This window comes from Pogoniulus pusillus, chromosome 27 (genome assembly GCF_015220805.1).
Source record: "Pogoniulus pusillus isolate bPogPus1 chromosome 27, bPogPus1.pri, whole genome shotgun sequence".
In the NCBI taxonomy this organism is placed as follows: Eukaryota; Metazoa; Chordata; class Aves; order Piciformes; family Lybiidae; genus Pogoniulus; species Pogoniulus pusillus.
In genome coordinates, this window is record NC_087290.1 from 1,722,239 (window position 1) to 1,740,327 (window position 18,089).

At 61.3% G+C, this 18,089-nt stretch overlaps 1 protein-coding gene across 1 annotated transcript in view; it reads left to right on the top strand.

The window, feature by feature from the left end:
- The first annotated feature begins 866 nt into the window (after window positions 1–866).
- SH2B2 (SH2B adaptor protein 2) overlaps window positions 867–18,089 on the top strand; it is a 45,980-nt gene continuing 28,757 nt past the window's right edge. Inside the window, exons 1-3 of the mRNA XM_064166311.1 lie at window positions 867–894; window positions 1,829–1,954; window positions 15,677–16,564. Of these exons, the coding sequence (XP_064022381.1) occupies window positions 15,704–16,564 (861 nt within the window). The 5' untranslated portion in view covers window positions 867–894; window positions 1,829–1,954; window positions 15,677–15,703. The remainder of the gene's footprint in view (window positions 895–1,828; window positions 1,955–15,676; window positions 16,565–18,089) is intronic.

The following is an 18,089-nucleotide window of genomic DNA, read 5'->3' on the forward strand; positions in this document are numbered from 1 at the left end:
CTCCCTCCAAGAATCTGGGGTGCTCTGCCAGGGCTTTCCTTGCCCGCTGAGGATCTGGGGTGTCCCCCAGGGGTTTGCAGTGCCCGCTGAGGATTTGGGGTGCTCTGCCGGGGCTTTCAGTGCCTGCTGGGGATCTGGGGTGCCCTGCCGGGGCTTTCAGTGCCCGCTGGGGATCTAGGGTGCCCTGCCGGGGCTTTCAGTGCCCGCTGGGGATTTGGGGTGTCCCCCAGGGGTTTGCATTGCCCGCTGAGAATTTGGGGTGCTCTGCGAGGCTTGCAGTGCCCGCTGGGGATTTGGGGTGCCCTGCCGGGGCTTTCAGTGCCCGCTGGGGATCTAGGGTGCCCTGCCGGGGCTTTCAGTGCCCGCTGAGGATTTGGGGTGCCCTGCCGGGGCTTTCAGTGCCCGCTGGGGATCTGGGGTGTCCTCCAGGGGTTTGCAGTGCCCGCTGAGGATTTGGGGTGCCCTGCCGGGGCTTTCAGTGCCCGCTGGGGATCTGGGGTGTCCTCCAGGGGTTTGCAGTGCCCGCTGGGGATCTGGGGTGCCCTCCGGGGCTCGGGGTGCCGCCGCAGACACCCACGGCAGCGCCGGCAGTGGGGGTGTGTGGGGATCGAAGCCTCCCCCCGCCCTCGGCGTGCCGCTCCCCGGGGTCCCACGGCCCGGTGCCTGTCACGCCGCTGGGGTCGGGCTGCAGCCAGGGGGCTGCAGGGGGGTACGGGAGTCCCCCGGCGGCGCCGGGCGGGGCCCTTTAAAGCGGCGGGCGGTGGGAGGGGCGGGAGGCGGCGTTGCCGGGCGGCGGGGGGCGGCCGGGCACTGCTGGCCCGGGGAGCCGAGCCGAGCCGCTCGGAACGGGGCTGAGCCGCGGCGGGAGCGGAGCCCAGCGGAGCCGCGGGCCGGGTGAGCGCATCCCCCGGTGCCGGCCGCCTTAGGCGACGCGGGGCGGGGGGAGGCGAGGTTCCTTGTTTTCCCGGGGCTATTCCCCACCTCCCAACCCTCCCCCCCCCCATGCAGGAGCGGATCCTCCCGGCCCGGGGGAGGGTCCCCGCTTGCAGCGGGGTCGCAGAGCCCCCCTCACCACCCCTGCCGCCGCCCCGGGGACGGTGGCCCCTGCAGCCGGGTGGAGCCGGGAGAGGGAGGGGTGGCGGGGGGGGGGGGCTGTACCCGGCCGCCCCCTCCCCGAAATACCGGGCTGGAGCTCCGCACGGGCGGTCCGGGGGCTGCCGCCGCCTTCCAACACTAACCCCCCCCCCACCACCACCATTGGCTCCCTCCCCCTCCCGGTGAGCATCGCCGCTCCGCCGGCCGGCCCCTAGCCGGGGCTGGGGGGTGCTGGGGCCGTTCCCGGGGGTCCTGGGGCCGCCCTGGGCAGGCAGCGCCCCGGGGGCTGCTGCCGCGCTGGGTCCGCGCTCGATCCGGAGCTGCCTGGGCCGGCTCGGGGCGGGGGGGGATGCTCCGCTCCGGTTATTTAACCATCATTGTCTGCTGGGGCTTCGCAGGGGCTGCCCGGGGGGGCTCTGAGGGGTCGCACCACCCACCCTGCCAGCCGGGTCCTGCCGGAGGCAGGGCAGCACCGCTCCTACCTGGGCGCCCGGACCCTGCAGTCGCCGGCGGGCTCTGGGGACAGCAGTGGGGCAACTGCAGCTCCTGAGCCTCCTCCAGCTCTGCCGGGGCTGGGTTGCATCACACGAAGGCCTGTGGCGAGCAGAGGGATCTCTCCGGGCTCCTGCCTGCTTCTGGTGCCTACAGAGGCGGCTGGTTGGGCTTAAGCACAGCAGAACCACCCCGGCTCTGCTCGCCCCAGGGCTTGACCGCCTCCAACTTTGCCTTCCAGGCCCCCCCGAGTCGGTCTGGTGGCTCGGTCCGGCGTGGAAATTCATCAGCTGAAGCCATGCGCTCCGCCTGGGAGAGCCACGCTGCTGGCAGCCCGCAGAGCCCCTGACCTGCTGCGGGAGAGGAGGTAAAGCCCCTGCGCGCCCCGCGCCCTGCTGCGCCCGCCCCAGCCGCCTGCGGGGGGCGCTGGGCTCGCTGGGCGGGGGGTGGAGGAGGACCATGGGCTGTGCTTCTAAATAGGGATCCTGCTCCTAACCCCCCCAAGGACCCTGGGGCCTCCCAGCCTGGGGCCTCAGCCGCTGTGGCTGCAGGGACAGGTGGCTGTGCGCTGCCAGGAGATGTGCTTAGAAGGGCTCCGGAGTGCTCCTGGACCTCCCCTCTGGCATATGGTGCTGCTGCTCGGTGCCTGTCCCTCACTGGAGCACTGCCCTGCAGCCCAGGGTGGCTTCCTTCTGGAAAAGCTGTGGGAGCCATCGAGTCACAGAAGGGTTTGGGCTGGAAAAGGCTTCTGAGCTCATCCAGTCCTACATCCACCCAGCACCACCCTGTCCTGCCACCAAACCCTGGCCCCAAGTGCCATGGCCACACCTGCCTGCAACCCCTCTGGCCATGGGCACTCCACCACCTCCCTGGGCAGCCTGTGCCAGTCCCTGACCACTCCTGCAGCAAAGTCCTCATCCCCAGCCTAACCCTGGCACAGCTTCAGGCCATTTCCTCTCATTCCATCACCTGATCCTGGGGAGCAGAGCCCAACCCTAACCTCACTGCAGCCTCCTCTCAGGGAGCTGCAGAGGGCAATGAGCTCTGCCCTGAGCATCCTCCAGGCTGCACACCCCCAGCTCCCTCAGCTGCTCCTCCCCAGCCCTGCTCTCCAAACCCTTCCCCACCTTTCCTGCCCTTCTCTGGCCCTGCTCCAGCCACTCGATGTCCTCCTTGCAGTGAGGGCCCCAAAACTGACCCCAGAATTCAAGCTGTGCCCTCCCCAGTGCCCAGCACAGGGGCACAATCCCTGCCCTGCTCCTGCTGGCCACACCACTGCTGAGCCAGGCCAGGCTGCTGGTGCCCTTCTTGGCCAGCTGGGCACACCCTGGCTCATCTTCAGCTGCTGTCAGCCCACACCCCCAGGGCCTTTGTTGCTGGGGCAACTTTCCAGCCACTCTGCCCCCATCCTGGAACATTCCTGGGGGTGTTGTGACCCAAATGCAGAGAGATTTGTGCCTGTGGATGTGCTTGAGAAGGGTCTCCCTGCCCCAGTCTCACCTCTCACTCAGTGCAAGGTGACCACTTGCCCCTGTGCCACTGAGGGGGACAAGTCAGTCCCCAGGGCAGAGTTTCCCCTGCCCTAGGCTTTGGGGTGACAGTTGCCACCTTCCTTGAATGTGAGCCTCTGGGTTGGCTCAGGGTTGCTTGCCTGCAGGGTTACCTCTTCGTGGCTGCTCCTCCTGACCCTCAGATCTGTCCCTTCTTTTCCTGGGCTGGTCTAAGCATATCTCACACACCCTCATGGCAGGGTAGTTTGTCCAACCTTCCCCTGCCCTTCCTCCTTGGGGTACATCACCCGTTTCTTCAAGAGGAGGATGTTGCTGGTTAATGTCCTTCCTCTTCCTCCTCCTCCTGCTCTTCCTTTCCCCCTGGCAGACAGAGAAACCTGATGATGGCTGCACATCTGCTCCTGCTGAATCAGGCTGCCTGGGATGCCCTGGGGCAGTGCTGCCCTCCCTGCTCCACAGCCCAAAGGCCAGCAGGGCTGCTGCTGGCAGTGCCTGCCTCTCGGTGCCCTCGCTTGCCCTTGGCCCATTTCCCTGACCGTGGATGCCAGTGAGGTAGTGGGATAAGAGTTGGAGACTTGTGCCTGGCTCAGTGCTCTGCTTCCTTGTGTGGAGGGAAACTGGGAACGCTGTGAGGATCGCCTGCTGTGCTCCCAGGCTTGAATCCCAGCTGGCTCCATCACAGCAGAGGGGAGGAGAGGTTGCCCCTAAATGGAAACCTGCATCCCAGCCCTGATTTTTAGCTCAAAGGCAAACCAGGAGGGCTTGGAGAATCTGCCTGCTGCTGAATGCAGCATCCAGGCTGGGGGGGAGACTCAGTGCTGCATCCATCAATGCCTGCAGGTGCTGTGGAGTGGGGGGACAGGAGAGGGAACTGGTGTTCATCTGTGCCAGGGTCCCTTCAGGAAGATGAGAGCAGGTTTGTGCCCTGTTGCACTGGGTCCTGGCAGCATTTGGAGTGCAAGCAGCATCTGGCCAGGATCAGCAATGGTGTGGCCAGCAGGAGCAGGGCAGGGATTGTGCCCCTGTGCTGGGCACTGGGGAGGCCACAGCTTGAATTCTGGGGTCAGTTTTGGGTTCCACAGTGCAAGAAGGACATTGAGGGGCTGGAGCAGGTCCAGAGAATGGCATACAAAGGTGGGGAAGGGTCTGGAGAGCAGGGCTGGGGAGGAGCAGCTGAGGGAGCTGGGGGTGTTGATCCTGGAGAAAAGGATTCTCAGAGGTGACCTCATTGCTCTCTGCAACTCCCTGAAGGGAGGCTGGAGCCAGGTGGGGATTGGGCTCTTCTCCCTAGGATCAGGTGATGGAATGAGAGGAACTGGCTTCAAGTTGCTCTAGGGGAAGGTTAGGTTGGCCATGAGGAACAATTTCTTCCACTTGAGGGCTCATAGAATCAGGGTTGGAAGGGACCACAAGGAGCAGCCAGTTCCTGCCACAGGCAGGGACACCCTACCCTAAATCAGGCTGGCCACAGCCTCATCCAGCCTGGCCTCAAACACCTCCAGCCATGGGGCCTCAACCACCTCCCTGGGCAACCCATTCCAGCCTCTCACCACTCTCCTGCTGAACAGCTTCCTCCTCATGTCCTGGTCGTCAAGGCCTGGCCCAGGCTGCCCAGGGCAGTGGTGGAGTCCCCATCCATTGAGAGGTTTCAAGGCCCTGCAGATGTGGTCCTGAAGGACATGTCCATGGTGGTGCCCTGGCAGTGCTGGGCTGGACTCAATGATCTTAGAGATCTTTGCCAATCACAACACTTCTATGGTTGTAAAGAGAGGGGCTGGAGCAGGGCAGTGGCCTGGCCAGGAGCCCTGGGAGGCAGAGCTGGCTGAGAGAAGCTGGAGGCAGCCTGTCCATCCCCTCTCTGTGTCTGTGGCCACCACAGAGGGCAAAGAGCTGTTTGAGGTGGAGTCCCCAGGCAGGAGTGGCTGCCCTAGCAGGGTGACTTGGCATCGCCTGCCTGGGGCTGGAGGGGGTTTCAAAGCCCACTGGAATTGTTATGAGTTGTTTTGCTTAATGCACCACTTAAGCAATTAGCAGTGACAGTAGCAGCCTGGTAGAGTTGGTAGAGTTGGATTTCCCAGGCTGGGAGAGCATGAGGCAGCAGTTGAGCACTGAGGCAGTGACGTGTGCGGGCAACCGGAGCTGCAGAGGAGACAAGACAGCATCAGGCAACTGCATCCAGGCCTGGGTAACTTTATCCCCTGCTCAGGATGTGCTCTGATTGAATAAAACCACCTCGGGGGCTTCCTTGCCCTAGCAAAAGGGATCCCCAGGGTGGAGGTGGCTGTGCTGTGCTGCAGCAGGATGCAGCTCTCTGGGCATCCTGTGCCACTGCCCCTTGCACCTCACTTCTTTCTCTGGGCTCTGCTGCCAGGCAGCCAGCACCAGAACAAGGGGACACAGCCTGGAGCTGTGCCAGGGCAGGTCTAGGCTGGATGTTGTTAGGAAGTTCCTGGCAGAGAGAGTGATTGGCATTGGAATGGGCTGCCCAGGGAGGTGGTGGAGTCGCTGTGCCTGGAGGTGTTGAAGCCAAGCCTGGCTGGGGCACTTAGTGCCATGGTCTGGTTGGTTGGGCAGGGCTGGGTGCTAGGTTGGGCTGGCTGAGCTTGGAGCTCTCTTCCAGCCTGCTGGATTCTGTGATTCTATGATTCCAAACCCACCCCAGGAGCCCTTGAGGATCTGCAGAGCAAAAGTTGATCTCTTCCATACCTTTGCACTGGCCTTGGGAACTGCAGCTGGGTCTATGGCAGGGGCTCTTTTCCCTTAAACCCCCTGAGGGTTGAGGTATGAGGGTGGCAGAGCCCCAGAGCAGGCTGCCCAGAGAGGTTGTGGAGTCTCCTCCTCTGGAGACATTCAAAACTGGCCTGGATGCATTCTTGTGTGGACTACCCCAGGTGATGCTGCTTGGGCAGGGGGGGGGATTGGACTCACTGGTCTCTGGAGGTCCTTTCCAGCCTCTGCTGTTCTGTGATCCCATGGGAACCTGCTGCAGCATGTCCAGAAAAGAACAGTAATGCTGGTGAGGAGTCCTGGAGTCCTGTGAGGAGCAGCTGAGGGAGCTGGGGGTGCTCAGCCTGGAGAAAAGGAGGGTGTCAGTTGGCAGCCAGCTGAGCCAGCCTGTGCCCAGCTGGCCAAGAGGGCCAACGGCATCCTGGCCTGGCTCAGCAGTGCTGTGGCCAGCAGGAGCAGGGATGTGATCTTGCCTCTGTGCTCAGCACTGCTGAGGCCACAGCTCAAATCTCAGCTTGAGTTTTGGGTCCCTTGCTGCAAGAAGGACATTGAGGGGCTGGAGCTGGGCCAGAGAAGGGCAACAGAGGTGGGGAAGGGTCTGGAGAACAGGGCTGGGGAGGAGCAGCTGAGGGTCTGGGGTTGGTTAGTCTGAAGAAGAGGAGGCTGAAGGGAGCCCTCATTGCTCATACAGCTCCCCGAGAGGAGGCAGCTGGAGGTTGGGCTCTTGTCCCAGGTAACAAGTGAGAGGACAACAGGAAAATGCCTCAGGCTGCCCCAGGGAAGGTTTAGGTTGGATACTAAGTAAAATTTCTTGGCAGAAAGGGTCATGAGGCACTGGCCCAGGCTGCCCAGGGCCGTGCTGGAGTCCCCAGCCCTGGAGGGGATTGAAAGCCATTTGGATGAGGAGCTCAGGACCACAGCTGTGTGCAGGGAGGTGTTAGGTCGTGGTTGGACTCAGTGATCTTGGGGTCTGCCTTTTCCACCCAGGCAGTTCTGTGGTGCTGTGGTTGAGGTTCAGGTGCAGCCAGGGGCAGTCGGTGAGCAGCTGCATCACCTGCATGTCCAGGAAGGGTCTGCCCAAGATACCAGGTCAGGAGTTAATGAATAACCTTCTGGATGTGCATCTGGGCTACGTGGCACTAGCCGTGGGCCAGCCCCGGGGGTGGCTGTCAAAGAGCTTTACAAAGGGTGGGAAGCCAGCAGCAGGATTAAGAGGAGGAGGAAGAGGAGGAGGGGGATTTTGTTGTGGGCTGGGGGTGGGGGGGAAGGAAATGTAGGCAATGTGAGATTGCTTGGTTGGGGACAGAGCTTGGGCCACTGCTCTTGGGAGGCTCTGCTCTTGTGGGGGTTACAAACAGCCTTCGGATGGGCTGCTCCTCTGTGGGAAGCTCCAGCTGGAGGCAGGCAGGTGAGGTGGCACTGGAGAGAGAGGCAACAGCCTCTGACCTCCTTACCAAACCCTGTATCGTTTCATCCTTTAACTGTTTTCCCTCTGGTTTCTGTTTCCATTGCCTGGGGCAGCAGCCAGCTGCTCTCCTGGGGCATCGAGGGGGGGCCCAGCTTGTTTGCAGCCCCCAGGCCCCAGGCTGCATTCACGATGCTCAGCTGCAGCCATGCCTTGTTGGCATCCCGTTGCTGCACCCTCCTCTTGGGTGAGGTTAGAATCCCAGAGCCTCAGCAGGGTGGTGGCTGGAAGGGACCTCTGGAGAGCATCCAGCCCAGCCCCACTCCTACAGCAGGGCACCCGCAGCAGCTTGCCCAGCAGCACAGTGCCAGGGGGGTTGGAAGCTCTCCACACAAGGACACTCCACAGCCTCTCTGGGCAGCCTGCTCCAGGCCTCCAGCACCCTCACAACAAACAACTTGCTCCTCCTCTGCACAGCCAACCTCCTGCCTGACACTTTGTGCCCCTTCTCCTGTACCTCATTCTGGGTGCCATTGAGCAGAGTCTGGCCCCAGCCTCTTGCCCCCCACAGCTGCTTCAGCTCTTGCTGAGCATTGCTCAGCTGCCCTCTGGGGCTGCTCTTCTGCAGGCTCTCAGCCCCAGGGCTCTCAACCTTTGCTCCTCCCAGACCTGCTCCAGGCCCCTCAGCAGCTCTGCAGCCTCCCCTGGACTCTCCCCAGCACTTCTCTGGCTCTCTGCAGCTGGGGAGCCCAGAGCTGGACCCAGCACTGCAGATGTGGCCTCCTTAGGGCAGAGTGGAGGGACAGGAGTACAAAGGGCCTCTCAGATCCCCTGCTGGTGTGCCCAGATCAGCAGCGTGCTGAGAAGCTTGAGTGATGCTCCAGCCCCACTCACAGGCTGGATGGAGTTCTCAGGGAAGAGCTTTGCTCAGGTCTGATGGATCTGTGTCTATTAGCTTAGCTTGTCCTTGTTTTCCAGCAGCTGTCAGCACAGGAGGGCAGATGTGCACTGGAAGGGGTCTGGAGGGGAAGGAGAGAAGCAGCCTTGGTCAGAAGAGGGGGAAATGGAGGAAGTCTTTGTTTTTGCTGGGGAATCACCTTGGAGCTGAGCTCTGCTTGGCTGCTGGCAGCAGACTGGCTGCAGGTGTGAAGGGAGAGTGCCTGTGTCCCACATGCCAGGCAGGTCCCTGGCACAGGCTGAGCAGTGCTGAGCTGGAGGCTGACTCTGTTAGTCAGCAGCAGAGCTGGAGCTGCATTTGGATGTGGCCCCTGAGTCCTGCTTACTTGCAGCAGCAGTGGTTCCTGTGGGGTTGGCACCAAGCTGCAGAACTTGGGGGTGGGGTGGGGTGTCACACACAGAGCTGTGGGGAGACAGATGTGCAAGGGGAGGGAAAAAAGGGCATTTGGTGCCCACTTTATCTTCTGAAGGCATCTCCCTCTTAAGCACCTGTGCCTCAAAACCCTGCCCTGGAGAAGGGCCATGCAACACTGCAGGGGGCTTTGGGGGGCATCTGTGTGAGGAGCTGGGCTGGAGGAATCCCTCATCTGGCAGCAGAAAAAGACCTGAGCAGCCTTTTCACTTGACACGGGCATTTTCTGGGCTGCAGCTGACAGAAGGACCCTGTAGGGCATCTGGGCAGGGAGTCAAAGCATGCATTTAACAGGGCATCTGTTCCAGGAGGGTGGTGGGACCGTGGGGTTTGAGGCCAAGATGCTGCTGAATGAAATGCTTCAGTGGAATGGACAAGCAATGAGAGGAGCAAGGTCCTGAACTTCTGCCTGACCCAGACAGCAGCTCTGCTTTAAGGTCTGCAGGGCACAATCAGCTGTGGTGGGGCTGGGGGGATGTGTTCCACGCCAGGGCAGGTAGCTTCTGCCTCTTTGCCCTCTAGCTTGTGCTTCCTCGCCTCAGCCTCTGCTTTCTGGCTCCAGCTCTGATGGGGCTGAGGGTTTGGGTCCTTCCCAGCTCCTCGAGAGGCACCTCGAGGCTCCAGGAGGAGGACACTTGGTCTTTGCGTGCTGCAGGTGTCTGATGTGGCAAGGGAGAGCCTCAGCTGCGTGGCTGCCGCAGCCCCTCGGACCCACACTGCTGCTGCGCTCAGCTCCGAGCCCCCCGGGAGGCTCTCCCTGCCTCATCCCCAGTGGGAGGCTCTCCCTGCCTCATCCCCCAGTGGGAGGCTCTCCCTGCCTCGTCCCCAGTGGGAGGCTCTCCCTGCCTCATCCCCAGTGGGAGGCTCTCCCTGCCTCATTTCCCAGTGGGAGGCTCTCCCCTGCCTCGTCCCCCAGTGGGAGGCTCTCCCTGCCTCGTCCCCCAGTGGGAGGCTCTCCCTGCCTCGTCCCCCAGTGGGAGGCTCTCCCTGCCTCGTCCCCCAGTGGGAGGCTCTCCCTGCCTCGTTCCCCAGTGGGAGGCTCTCCCTGCCTCGTCCCCCCAGTGGGAGGCTCTCCCTGCCTCGTCCCCCAGTGGGAGGCTCTCCCTGCCTCGTCCCCCAGTGGGAGGCTCTCCCTGCCTCGTCCCCCAGTGGGAGGCTCTCCCTGCCTTCCCACTCCCAAGGACTGGCCCCAGCCCAGTTTTTCATCCTTTCCCCACCTGCCCAGGGCAGGCAGTGCCTTGAGACAGAGCTGCCAAGGGCCAGGCTCTGCTGGGGGGTGCCAGGCTGCCGGGAATGCCACCTCGGTGCTGGCAGGGCGCGGGGGGTGGGGAGGTGTCACCTTGCCCTGGGAGCCGCTGGTGGCTCTGGGGATGTCCCCTGGCCCCGCAGGCTGAGGTCAGGCTCTTTCCCGGGGTGCCGCTGCCAGGGGGTGCCCGCTGGGGCTCTGAGCGGCACGGATCGTGCTGGATGCCGAGCGGCCAGGAGCGGGCTGGGCACCTCCTCCTCTGTGCGCCTTCGCCTGCAGTCCTCCTCCCTCTTCTGCCTCTCCTCGATCCCGGCCAGGCACAGGCTCGGCCCCAGGAGCATTCCCATCCGGAATCACCTCTGGCAGCCTCCCTCGGCAGCATTTCCCCTGAACTGCACAGCCTCACAGAATGCATCTGCATGGAAGGGACCCCCCAAGCTCACCTTGTGTCCCCCCCCCCCCTGCAGTCAGCAGGGACACCTCCAGCTGCAGCAGGCTGCCCAGGGGCACAGCAAGTTTGGTCTTCAGTGTCTCCAGGAGTGAGGAAGGACCCAACCACCTCCCTGGGCAGCCTCTGCCAGTCTCTCCCCACCCTCACTGCCAAGCATTTCTTCCTCCTCTCCACTCTCCCTCTCCCCCATCCCAGCTCAGAGCCATTGTCCCTCACCCTGGCACTGCCAGCCCTTGTCCAAAGCTCCTCCCCAGCTCTCCTGGAGCCCCTTCAGGTACTGGAAGGTTGCTCTGAGCCTTCTCTTCTCCAGGCTGAACAGCCTCAACTCTCCCAGTCTGTCCCCACAGGGGAGGCTCTGCAGCCCTCTGATCATCCTCATGGCCTCCTCTGGACCCTCTCCAGCAGTTGCAGGTCCTTCTTGTGTCAAGAACTCCAGGGCTGGAGGCAGTGCTGCAGGTGAGGGCTGAGCAGAGCACAGCAGAGCAGAGGGACAGGATCCCCTCCCTTGTCCTGCTGCTCACACTTCTCTTGATGCAGCCCAGCCTGTCCCCACAGGGGAGGCTCTGCAGCCCTCTGATCATCTTGATGGCCTCCTCTGGACCCTCTCCATCAAGTCCATGTCCTTCAGTGTCCTTGAATTTCTGCTGGCTTCTGCCCAGCCTGCCTGTGCTGGACCCAGCAGAAGGAGAAGATCTCTTTATTAGGGTTGCTTCCTGAAATCAAGCCCTGGGAGCTAGCACTGGGCTGCCTCTTCTGGCTGTGCTGCTGGCCCAGGTCATTAGATGCTGGTTCCTTCCCACACCTCTGCTTCAGCAAATCCTGGTGGCTTGGTCTCTGACTCCTGCTTCCTCAGCCTTGGTTTGGTCTCCTGTTTTATGGTCCCTTGCACTTCTGCTGACAGTTGAATTCTCATTTCTCCTTGAGGTCAGTGGCTGACTTCAACCTGCAGATCTTCCTGCTCAAGACACATCAGCACAGCTGTCAGGATGTCGCTGCCAGCAGCTGGCCCTCGCCTGCCAGCCCGACCTGGCTTTCCACTTGGCTGATCCCCACCAATCCTTTCCTCTTCCTTCCCTTTTCAACCTCGACTTGCTTGGCTTGCAGTGGCAGCAGGGCATGGCTGTGCCCCAGGAGGTGTTTGGGGACTCGTGGAGGTGGGTGAGGAGCCACCCTTTGGCTGGAGCATCCCTTTGACAACAAAGCTTCTCCCTTTGTCCATCCTGATGTCTGTCCTCTCATGTAAGCCAGGCCAAGGTCTGCAAGCTGTGTCCTGGAGCCAGATCCTTCTGCTGACCCCTTTGGGGGCTATTCCCTTCTTGATGGTGCCCAGTGACAGGGCAAGGAGCAATGGGCACAAACTGGAATGCAGCAAGCTCTCCACATGAGGAGATGCCTCTGTGCTGTGAGGCTGCTGGAGGCCTGGAGCAGGCTGCTCAGGGAGGTTGTGGAGACTCAAAACATGCCTGGATGCCATCCTGGGCAGCCTGCTCCAAGTGACCCTGCTTTAGCAGGGAATTGGGGGGGGTTGGTTTAGATGATCTCCAGAGGTCCCTTCCAACCCTTAACAAGAGGTTTATAGGGGAGCATAGAGTCATGGAATGGGTTGGGTTGGATGGGACCTTAAAAGCTCAGCCAGTTCCAACCCTCTGCCACAGGCAGGGACACCTCCCACTAGAACAGGTTGCTCAAGACCTCATCCAACCTGGCTTTGAACACCTCCAGGGAGGTTGTGGAGCACAGAAGCACCCAATGTGATCAAAGATCACATTGGGTGCTTCTGTGCTCCACAACCTCCCTGGGCAACCTGTGCCAGGGTCTCACCACCCTCAAACTGTGCCAGTGTCTCACCACCCTCAACCTTCTGCCAGTGTCTCACCTCCCTCATAGCAAAGAGCTTCTTCCTGATGTCCAACCTAAATCTCCCCTGCTCTAATCCCAAACCACTGCTCCTTGCCCTGTCACCACACACCACGAGCAAAAGTCCTTCTCCAGCTTTCCTGTGGCTCCTTCAGAAGGTGCCAGGGGCACACCACGACCCTAGGTGAGCTGGGCTGGCAGTGGCTGGCCCTTGCTGCCCCAAAGGCAGTGGCAGATTTGCTGCTTTGCTTTGCTCTGGAGCTGATTTTGCTGCTGGCTGTGCCCGCGGGCGCTGGCTGTGCCATGACAAGTGATGCCAAGAAGTGGGGCAGTGCTGCTGATGGGGAGGGGGAGCAGAAGCACCCTGATCAAAGGCAAATCCACGTGGATAAATGGAGCCAACTCCCTGCAGGAATCAGGAGGATGCCTGCTGGGGTGGGTGTCAGGGTGCTGATGGCTCTGCAGTCCTGGCTGAGCTGCCTCCAGCCACCCTACCTGCTCCCAGCCAGGGGTTCCCAGAGCTGTTGTGGGGCTGGGGGTGCAGCACAGAGTTAGTGATCCCCCCCCCCCCCTACACCACCACCTCCTCCTCAGACCTGCCAGATGTGTCTGCTCTGGGCTTCAGTTTCATCCATGGGCTTTTTAAAGCCTGCCATGCCCCTGCAGATGAAAGGAAGGTGCTGCTCCACTGCTGCCCCTGCCTGGCTGGAGAGGCTCTTGTCTGAGCCTTCAGCTTCATTTTTGGGAGGGCCTTTTGTTTCATTTAATCTTTTATGTTAGCTTCTCCCTGGTTTTAGCACGAATCCCTCAGAGTCTGTTGCATCTTGGCCTGGTGTCCCTCAGTTTCAGAGTGACCACAGCACCAGCACCACGGCGTGGAGAGAAGCCTCCCCCCCCCCCCCCGCCCCCCAGCAGCAAAGGGCTCAGCACCCAGGGCAAAGCCAAGCTGCTGCCTCCTGGCAGATCCCATCCAAGCCATCAGCAGGGGCTCTGGCTTCTTTCCCAGCCCCTTTTCTGCTCCTCTCCCTTTGCACCCTGTTCCCTCCCTTGCTCTTGCCATGCCTCTTGGATTGGCAGCAGGAGGCTTCTCCTCTTTCTTTTCTCCCCCAGCCCAAATACTCCTGGCAGAGGAGTTGGGGCTGGGGCAGCTCTCAGGCTGCTGCTGTGGATTTCAAAGCCAAAAAGCTGCTGGCACAAGCTGGGCTCTGCAAATTCCCTGCTCAGTGGTGGATGGGATGGCATGGGTGGAGAGATGGAGGGAGGGATGAAAGGAGGGATGGATGGAGAGATGGAGGGGTGGATGAAGGGAGGGAGGGATGGAGGGAAGGATGGATAGATGGAGGGATGGATGGAGAGATTGAGTGATGGAGGGAGGGATGGATGGAAAGATGGAGGGATGTTTGGATGGATGAAGGGAGGGACGGAAGGATGGATAGATGGAGGGGTGGATGGAGAGAAGGATGGATAGATGGAGGGAGGGATGGAGAGAAGGGTGGATGGAGTAAAAGGATAGGGGGATGAATGGAGGGGTGGATGAATAGATGAAGCAGGAATTGGGTTTGCTGTGTGGGTACCAAACAGCTTTGCATTTTCTGTCTCTTGGGGCAATGCAGACACTGCTCCTAATCTGCAGGGTGGGGATTGTCCCAGTCCCAGCCTGTGTGGATCCCTGCACAGGCCAGCTCAGGGAAGTGCCTTTGATGCTGGGCAGAACCCCACTGGGGATTTCTGCAGGGGCTGGAGCTCTGCTGGCAACCACTGATGGCACTGGGGGATGCAAGGGACCAGGGCAAGTGCCCCATAGCCGTTTGTGTGCCTTGCTGCCTCCCTGGGACATGCCAAGCAGCATTCCTGTCTTGAAGGTGGGAAGGTGCCACATTTGGGGGCAGAGATGCTGAGGAGGAAGCTGTGTTGTCCTCAGGAGTGTGCAGAAGCCAGGCTTTGCCTCTGGAGCAGCTCAGGACTTTGGGGGCCATCGAGTGCTTTTGTTGCCTGTGTGAAGGGGATGAGAGCTACTTCCAGGGCTGGAGGTACTCCCGGAGGAGCTGCAGCATTCCCTGCTGGTGGTCAGGCAGTGTCTTGTCTCCAGAGGAGTGTGGTGGGGAAATGACAGCCAGGCTCTGACTGCTGCTCCAGATCCCAGGGTGCACAGACCTGGGCTCCAGCTCCCTTCAGCTTCTGGTGGGATCCTTGCTCTGGCTCTGGCTTTTTTTCCACCCTTACCCAACCACTCCCTGGCCTTAGCCAAGGACCTGCCCTGGAGTTACCCATCCCACCATGGTGCCTGAAGAGGAGGGCGAGGGGCAGAGGCTGAGCTGCTGCTCAGTCTGTTGGAGATGTGACCAGGCAGGGAGGTCTCAGCCATGGCTGTGGGGGGACATGAGGGCAGCACTGCCCAAGCTGAGATGCCACCCAGCTGTGCTCTAAAGCTTGGGCAGAAGCAGCTTTGCTGGAACACACTGGGCTCATCTTTGCCAGCCAAGATCCACATCTCTTCAGGTGACAAAACTGCTGTGCCCAGGGCTCAGGGCAGATCCAGGCATGCAGCTGCTGGCTGTGGAGGGGAGAGTGCTGCCCTCTGAGCCCATGTGGCTCCTTCTGGCGTGCTGGGTGCTCCCTCACCCCATGGGAGAGCTGCTGCTTGTGCTGAGGAGAGGAGACATGAAAGGGAAAATCCCAGAGGCTTTCTGGCAGCCATGCAGCTGATTCACTCAACTGAGATCCAAGGATCTGCACCTTCTGGGAGCTCCAAAGGCTGGTTCCCTCCTATGGAACAGGCCAGAGAACCCTCAAATCATTCGGGTTGGAAGGGACCTTAAAGATCATCAGGTTCTAACCCCCCTTGCCGTGGGCAGGGACACCTTCCCCCAGGGCAGGTTGCTCTGATTGAACCTGGCTTTGAACACCTGCAGGGAGAGGGTACCCACAGCTGCAGCCTCCTCCCTGGGGGAGACAGTGGCTTTTGGAAAAGAGTCTGTGCTCCACAACCCCCCTGGGCAACCTGTGCCAGTGCCTCACCTCCCTCAGCCTGTGCCAGTGCCTCACCTCCCTCAACCTGTGCCAGTCTCTCACCACCCTCACTGCAAACAACTTCTTCCTACCATCCACTTTCAATCTCCCCTCTGCCAGTTCAAACCCATTCCTCCTCCTCTCATTCCCAGACCTTGTCAATAGTCCCTCCCCAGCCTTCCTGTAGCTCCCTTCAGATCCTGCAAGGCCACTCCAAGGTCTCCTGGAAGCCTTCTCCTCTCCAGGCTGCAGAGCCCCAACTCAGCCTGTGCTCAGAGCAGAGCTGCTGCAGCCCTCTCAGCATCTTGGTGAGCTCCTCAGGACTGGCTCCAGAGGCTTCTATGTTGTGTTGAGCTGCGACTATAGAATCCTGGAGACATTCAGGGTTGGGAGGGACCAACTTTCAGCTGGCTGAGGCTAGTCTGGGTGAATGCGTTGCGTGGAGCGTGGGGTGGGTGAAGCCCAGACCCTCTACCCCCGCCCAGGCTGACGCTGTCCCCTTGCCCCCCCGCAGCCTGCCGGCAGGTGGAATGGGGCAGCCATGAACGGCGATGCCCTGTGCCAGGAGCCCTCCTCCCCGCTCCCCGACTGGAGGGAGTTCTGCGAGCTGCACGCCCAGGCTGCCGCCGTCGACTTTGCCCAGAAGTTCTGCCAGTTCCTGAAGGAGAATCCCCACTACGACACCCCCGGGGCAGAGGCTTCCTTCTCCCACCATTTCGCCGCCAACTTCTTGGATATCTTCAGCCTGGAGGTCAGCAGGGTCTTCGTCTCGGACTCCCCCACCAAGTACAACATCGTGCCCTTCGTGGGGCTGCAGAACTGCCACGTCCCCTACGGGCGGGAGGTCAGCCCCAGGAAGGAGGAGACCTCCAGCGAGTCCCTGGACAGCATGGAGCCGGCGCTGGACGCCGCCCGCTACCTGAGCCCCGCGCAGCAGGCGCAGGCCAGGAAGGTCTCCTCCTACGGCCAGTCCCGCAGCTCCGAGGACGTCTCCATCCACGCTGCCGCCAAGCCCAAGTTCAAGAAAGGCTTCTCCTTGAGGAACATGAGCTTGTGCGTGGTGGATGGCATGAAGGAGATGTGGCACCGCAAGTCCTCCCCGGAGCCGGGCGCCGAGGCGGGCGCGGGCGGGCGCAGAGCCGAGCGGGAGCCGTGGGCGGCGGCGGGCAGGGAGCCGGCGGAGCCGCGGGAGAAGTGGACGCACCGGCTGCGCCTCGCCAAGGTGCCCTCCGCCAGGGTGGAGCTGCTGGACATCCAGAGGGAGGGGACGCTGCGCTACATGGTGGCCGACGACACGAACTGTGTGGGCAGCTCGCAGTGGCAGAAGTGCCGCCTGCTGCTGCGCAAAGCCGGCAAGGTGGAGGGGGAGAGGTTCCTGCTGGAGTTCTACGTCCCCCCGAAGGTGAGTCCTGCCCTCTGCCCGCTGCTGCTGCTGCTGCTGCTTCTCTCGGCTACTGGAGCAGCAGCTGGGCTTTGCCCGGGGGCTTCAAGAGAGACGATGGCATCCTGGGCTGGCTCAGCAGCAGTGTGGGCAGCAGGACAAGGGAGGTTCTTGTGCCCCTGTGCTCAGCACTGCTCAGGCCACCCCTGGAGTGCTGTGTCCAGTTCTGAGCTCCTCCATTGCAGAGAGCTGTTGAGGTGCTGGAAGGTGCCCAGAGAAGGGCAGCAAGGCTGGGGAGGGGCCTGGAGCAGAGCCCTGTGAGGAGAGGCTGAGGGAGCTGGGGGGGTGCAGCCTGCAGCAGAGGAGGCTCAGGGCAGAGCTCATTGCTGTCTGCAGCTGCCTGCAGGGAGGCTGTAGCCAGGTGGGGTTGGGCTCTGCTGCCAGGCAGCCAGGGACAGAAGAAGGGGACACAGCCTGGAGCTGTGCCAGGGCAGGTCTAGGCTGGATGTTGTTAGGAAGTTGTTGTCAGAGAGAGTGATTGGCACTGGAATGGGCTGCCCAGGGAGGTGGTGGAGTCTGTGTGGCTGGAGGTGTTGCAGCCAAGCCTGGCTGGGGCACTGAGTGCCATGGTCTGGTTGGTTGGGCAGGGCTGGGTGCTAGGTTGGGCTGGCTGAGCTTGGAGCTCTCTTCCAGCCTGCCTGATTCTGTGATTCCCAAAGCTGAGCTAGGATGCAATCCAGCTCTGCTCCAGAGGCAATGTTTTCCTGTGTCCCCTCCCACCACCCCCCAGCAACATAGAATCACAGAATGGTTTATTTTGGAAGGGACCTCAAAGCTCAGCCAGTTCCAACCAGCCCCCCCCCACCCCCCCCCGCCATAGTCAGGGACAACTCTCACTAGAACAGGTTGCTCAAGGCCCCTTCCTACCTGGTCCTGAACACCTCCAGGTGATCTTTGATCACATTCTGTGCTTCTGTGCTCCACAACCTCCCTGGGCAGCCTGTGCCAGTGTCTCACCACTCTCAACCTGTGCCAGTGTCTCACCACCCTCAACCTGTGCCAGTCTCTCACCACCCTCACTGCAAACAACTTCTTCCTAACATCCACTTTCAATCTCCCCTCTGCCAGTTCAAACCCATTCCTCCTCCTCCTCCTCCTACCATTCCCAGACCTTGTCAGTAGTCCCTCCCCAGCTCTCCTGGAGCCCCCTTCAGATCCTGCAAGGCCACTCCAAGCTCTCCTGGAAGCCTTCTCCTCTCCAGGCTGCAGAGCCCCAACTCTCTCAGCCTGTGCTCAGAGCAGAGCTGCTGCAGCCCTCTCAGCATCTTGGTGGCCTCCTCTGCACTGGCTCCAACAGATCCATGTCCTGCTTGTGCTGGGGGCCCCAGAAGTGCACCCAGGACTGCAGGTGGGGTGTGAGGAGATATCTGAGGTCAGATACAGATATTTACAGCTACATACAAGCTAAAAGTCATACAGAGACACAAAACCCCTCCCAAGCAGCAGCACCACCCAGGAGGGCTTTCAAACCAAATCCCCTCTTTCT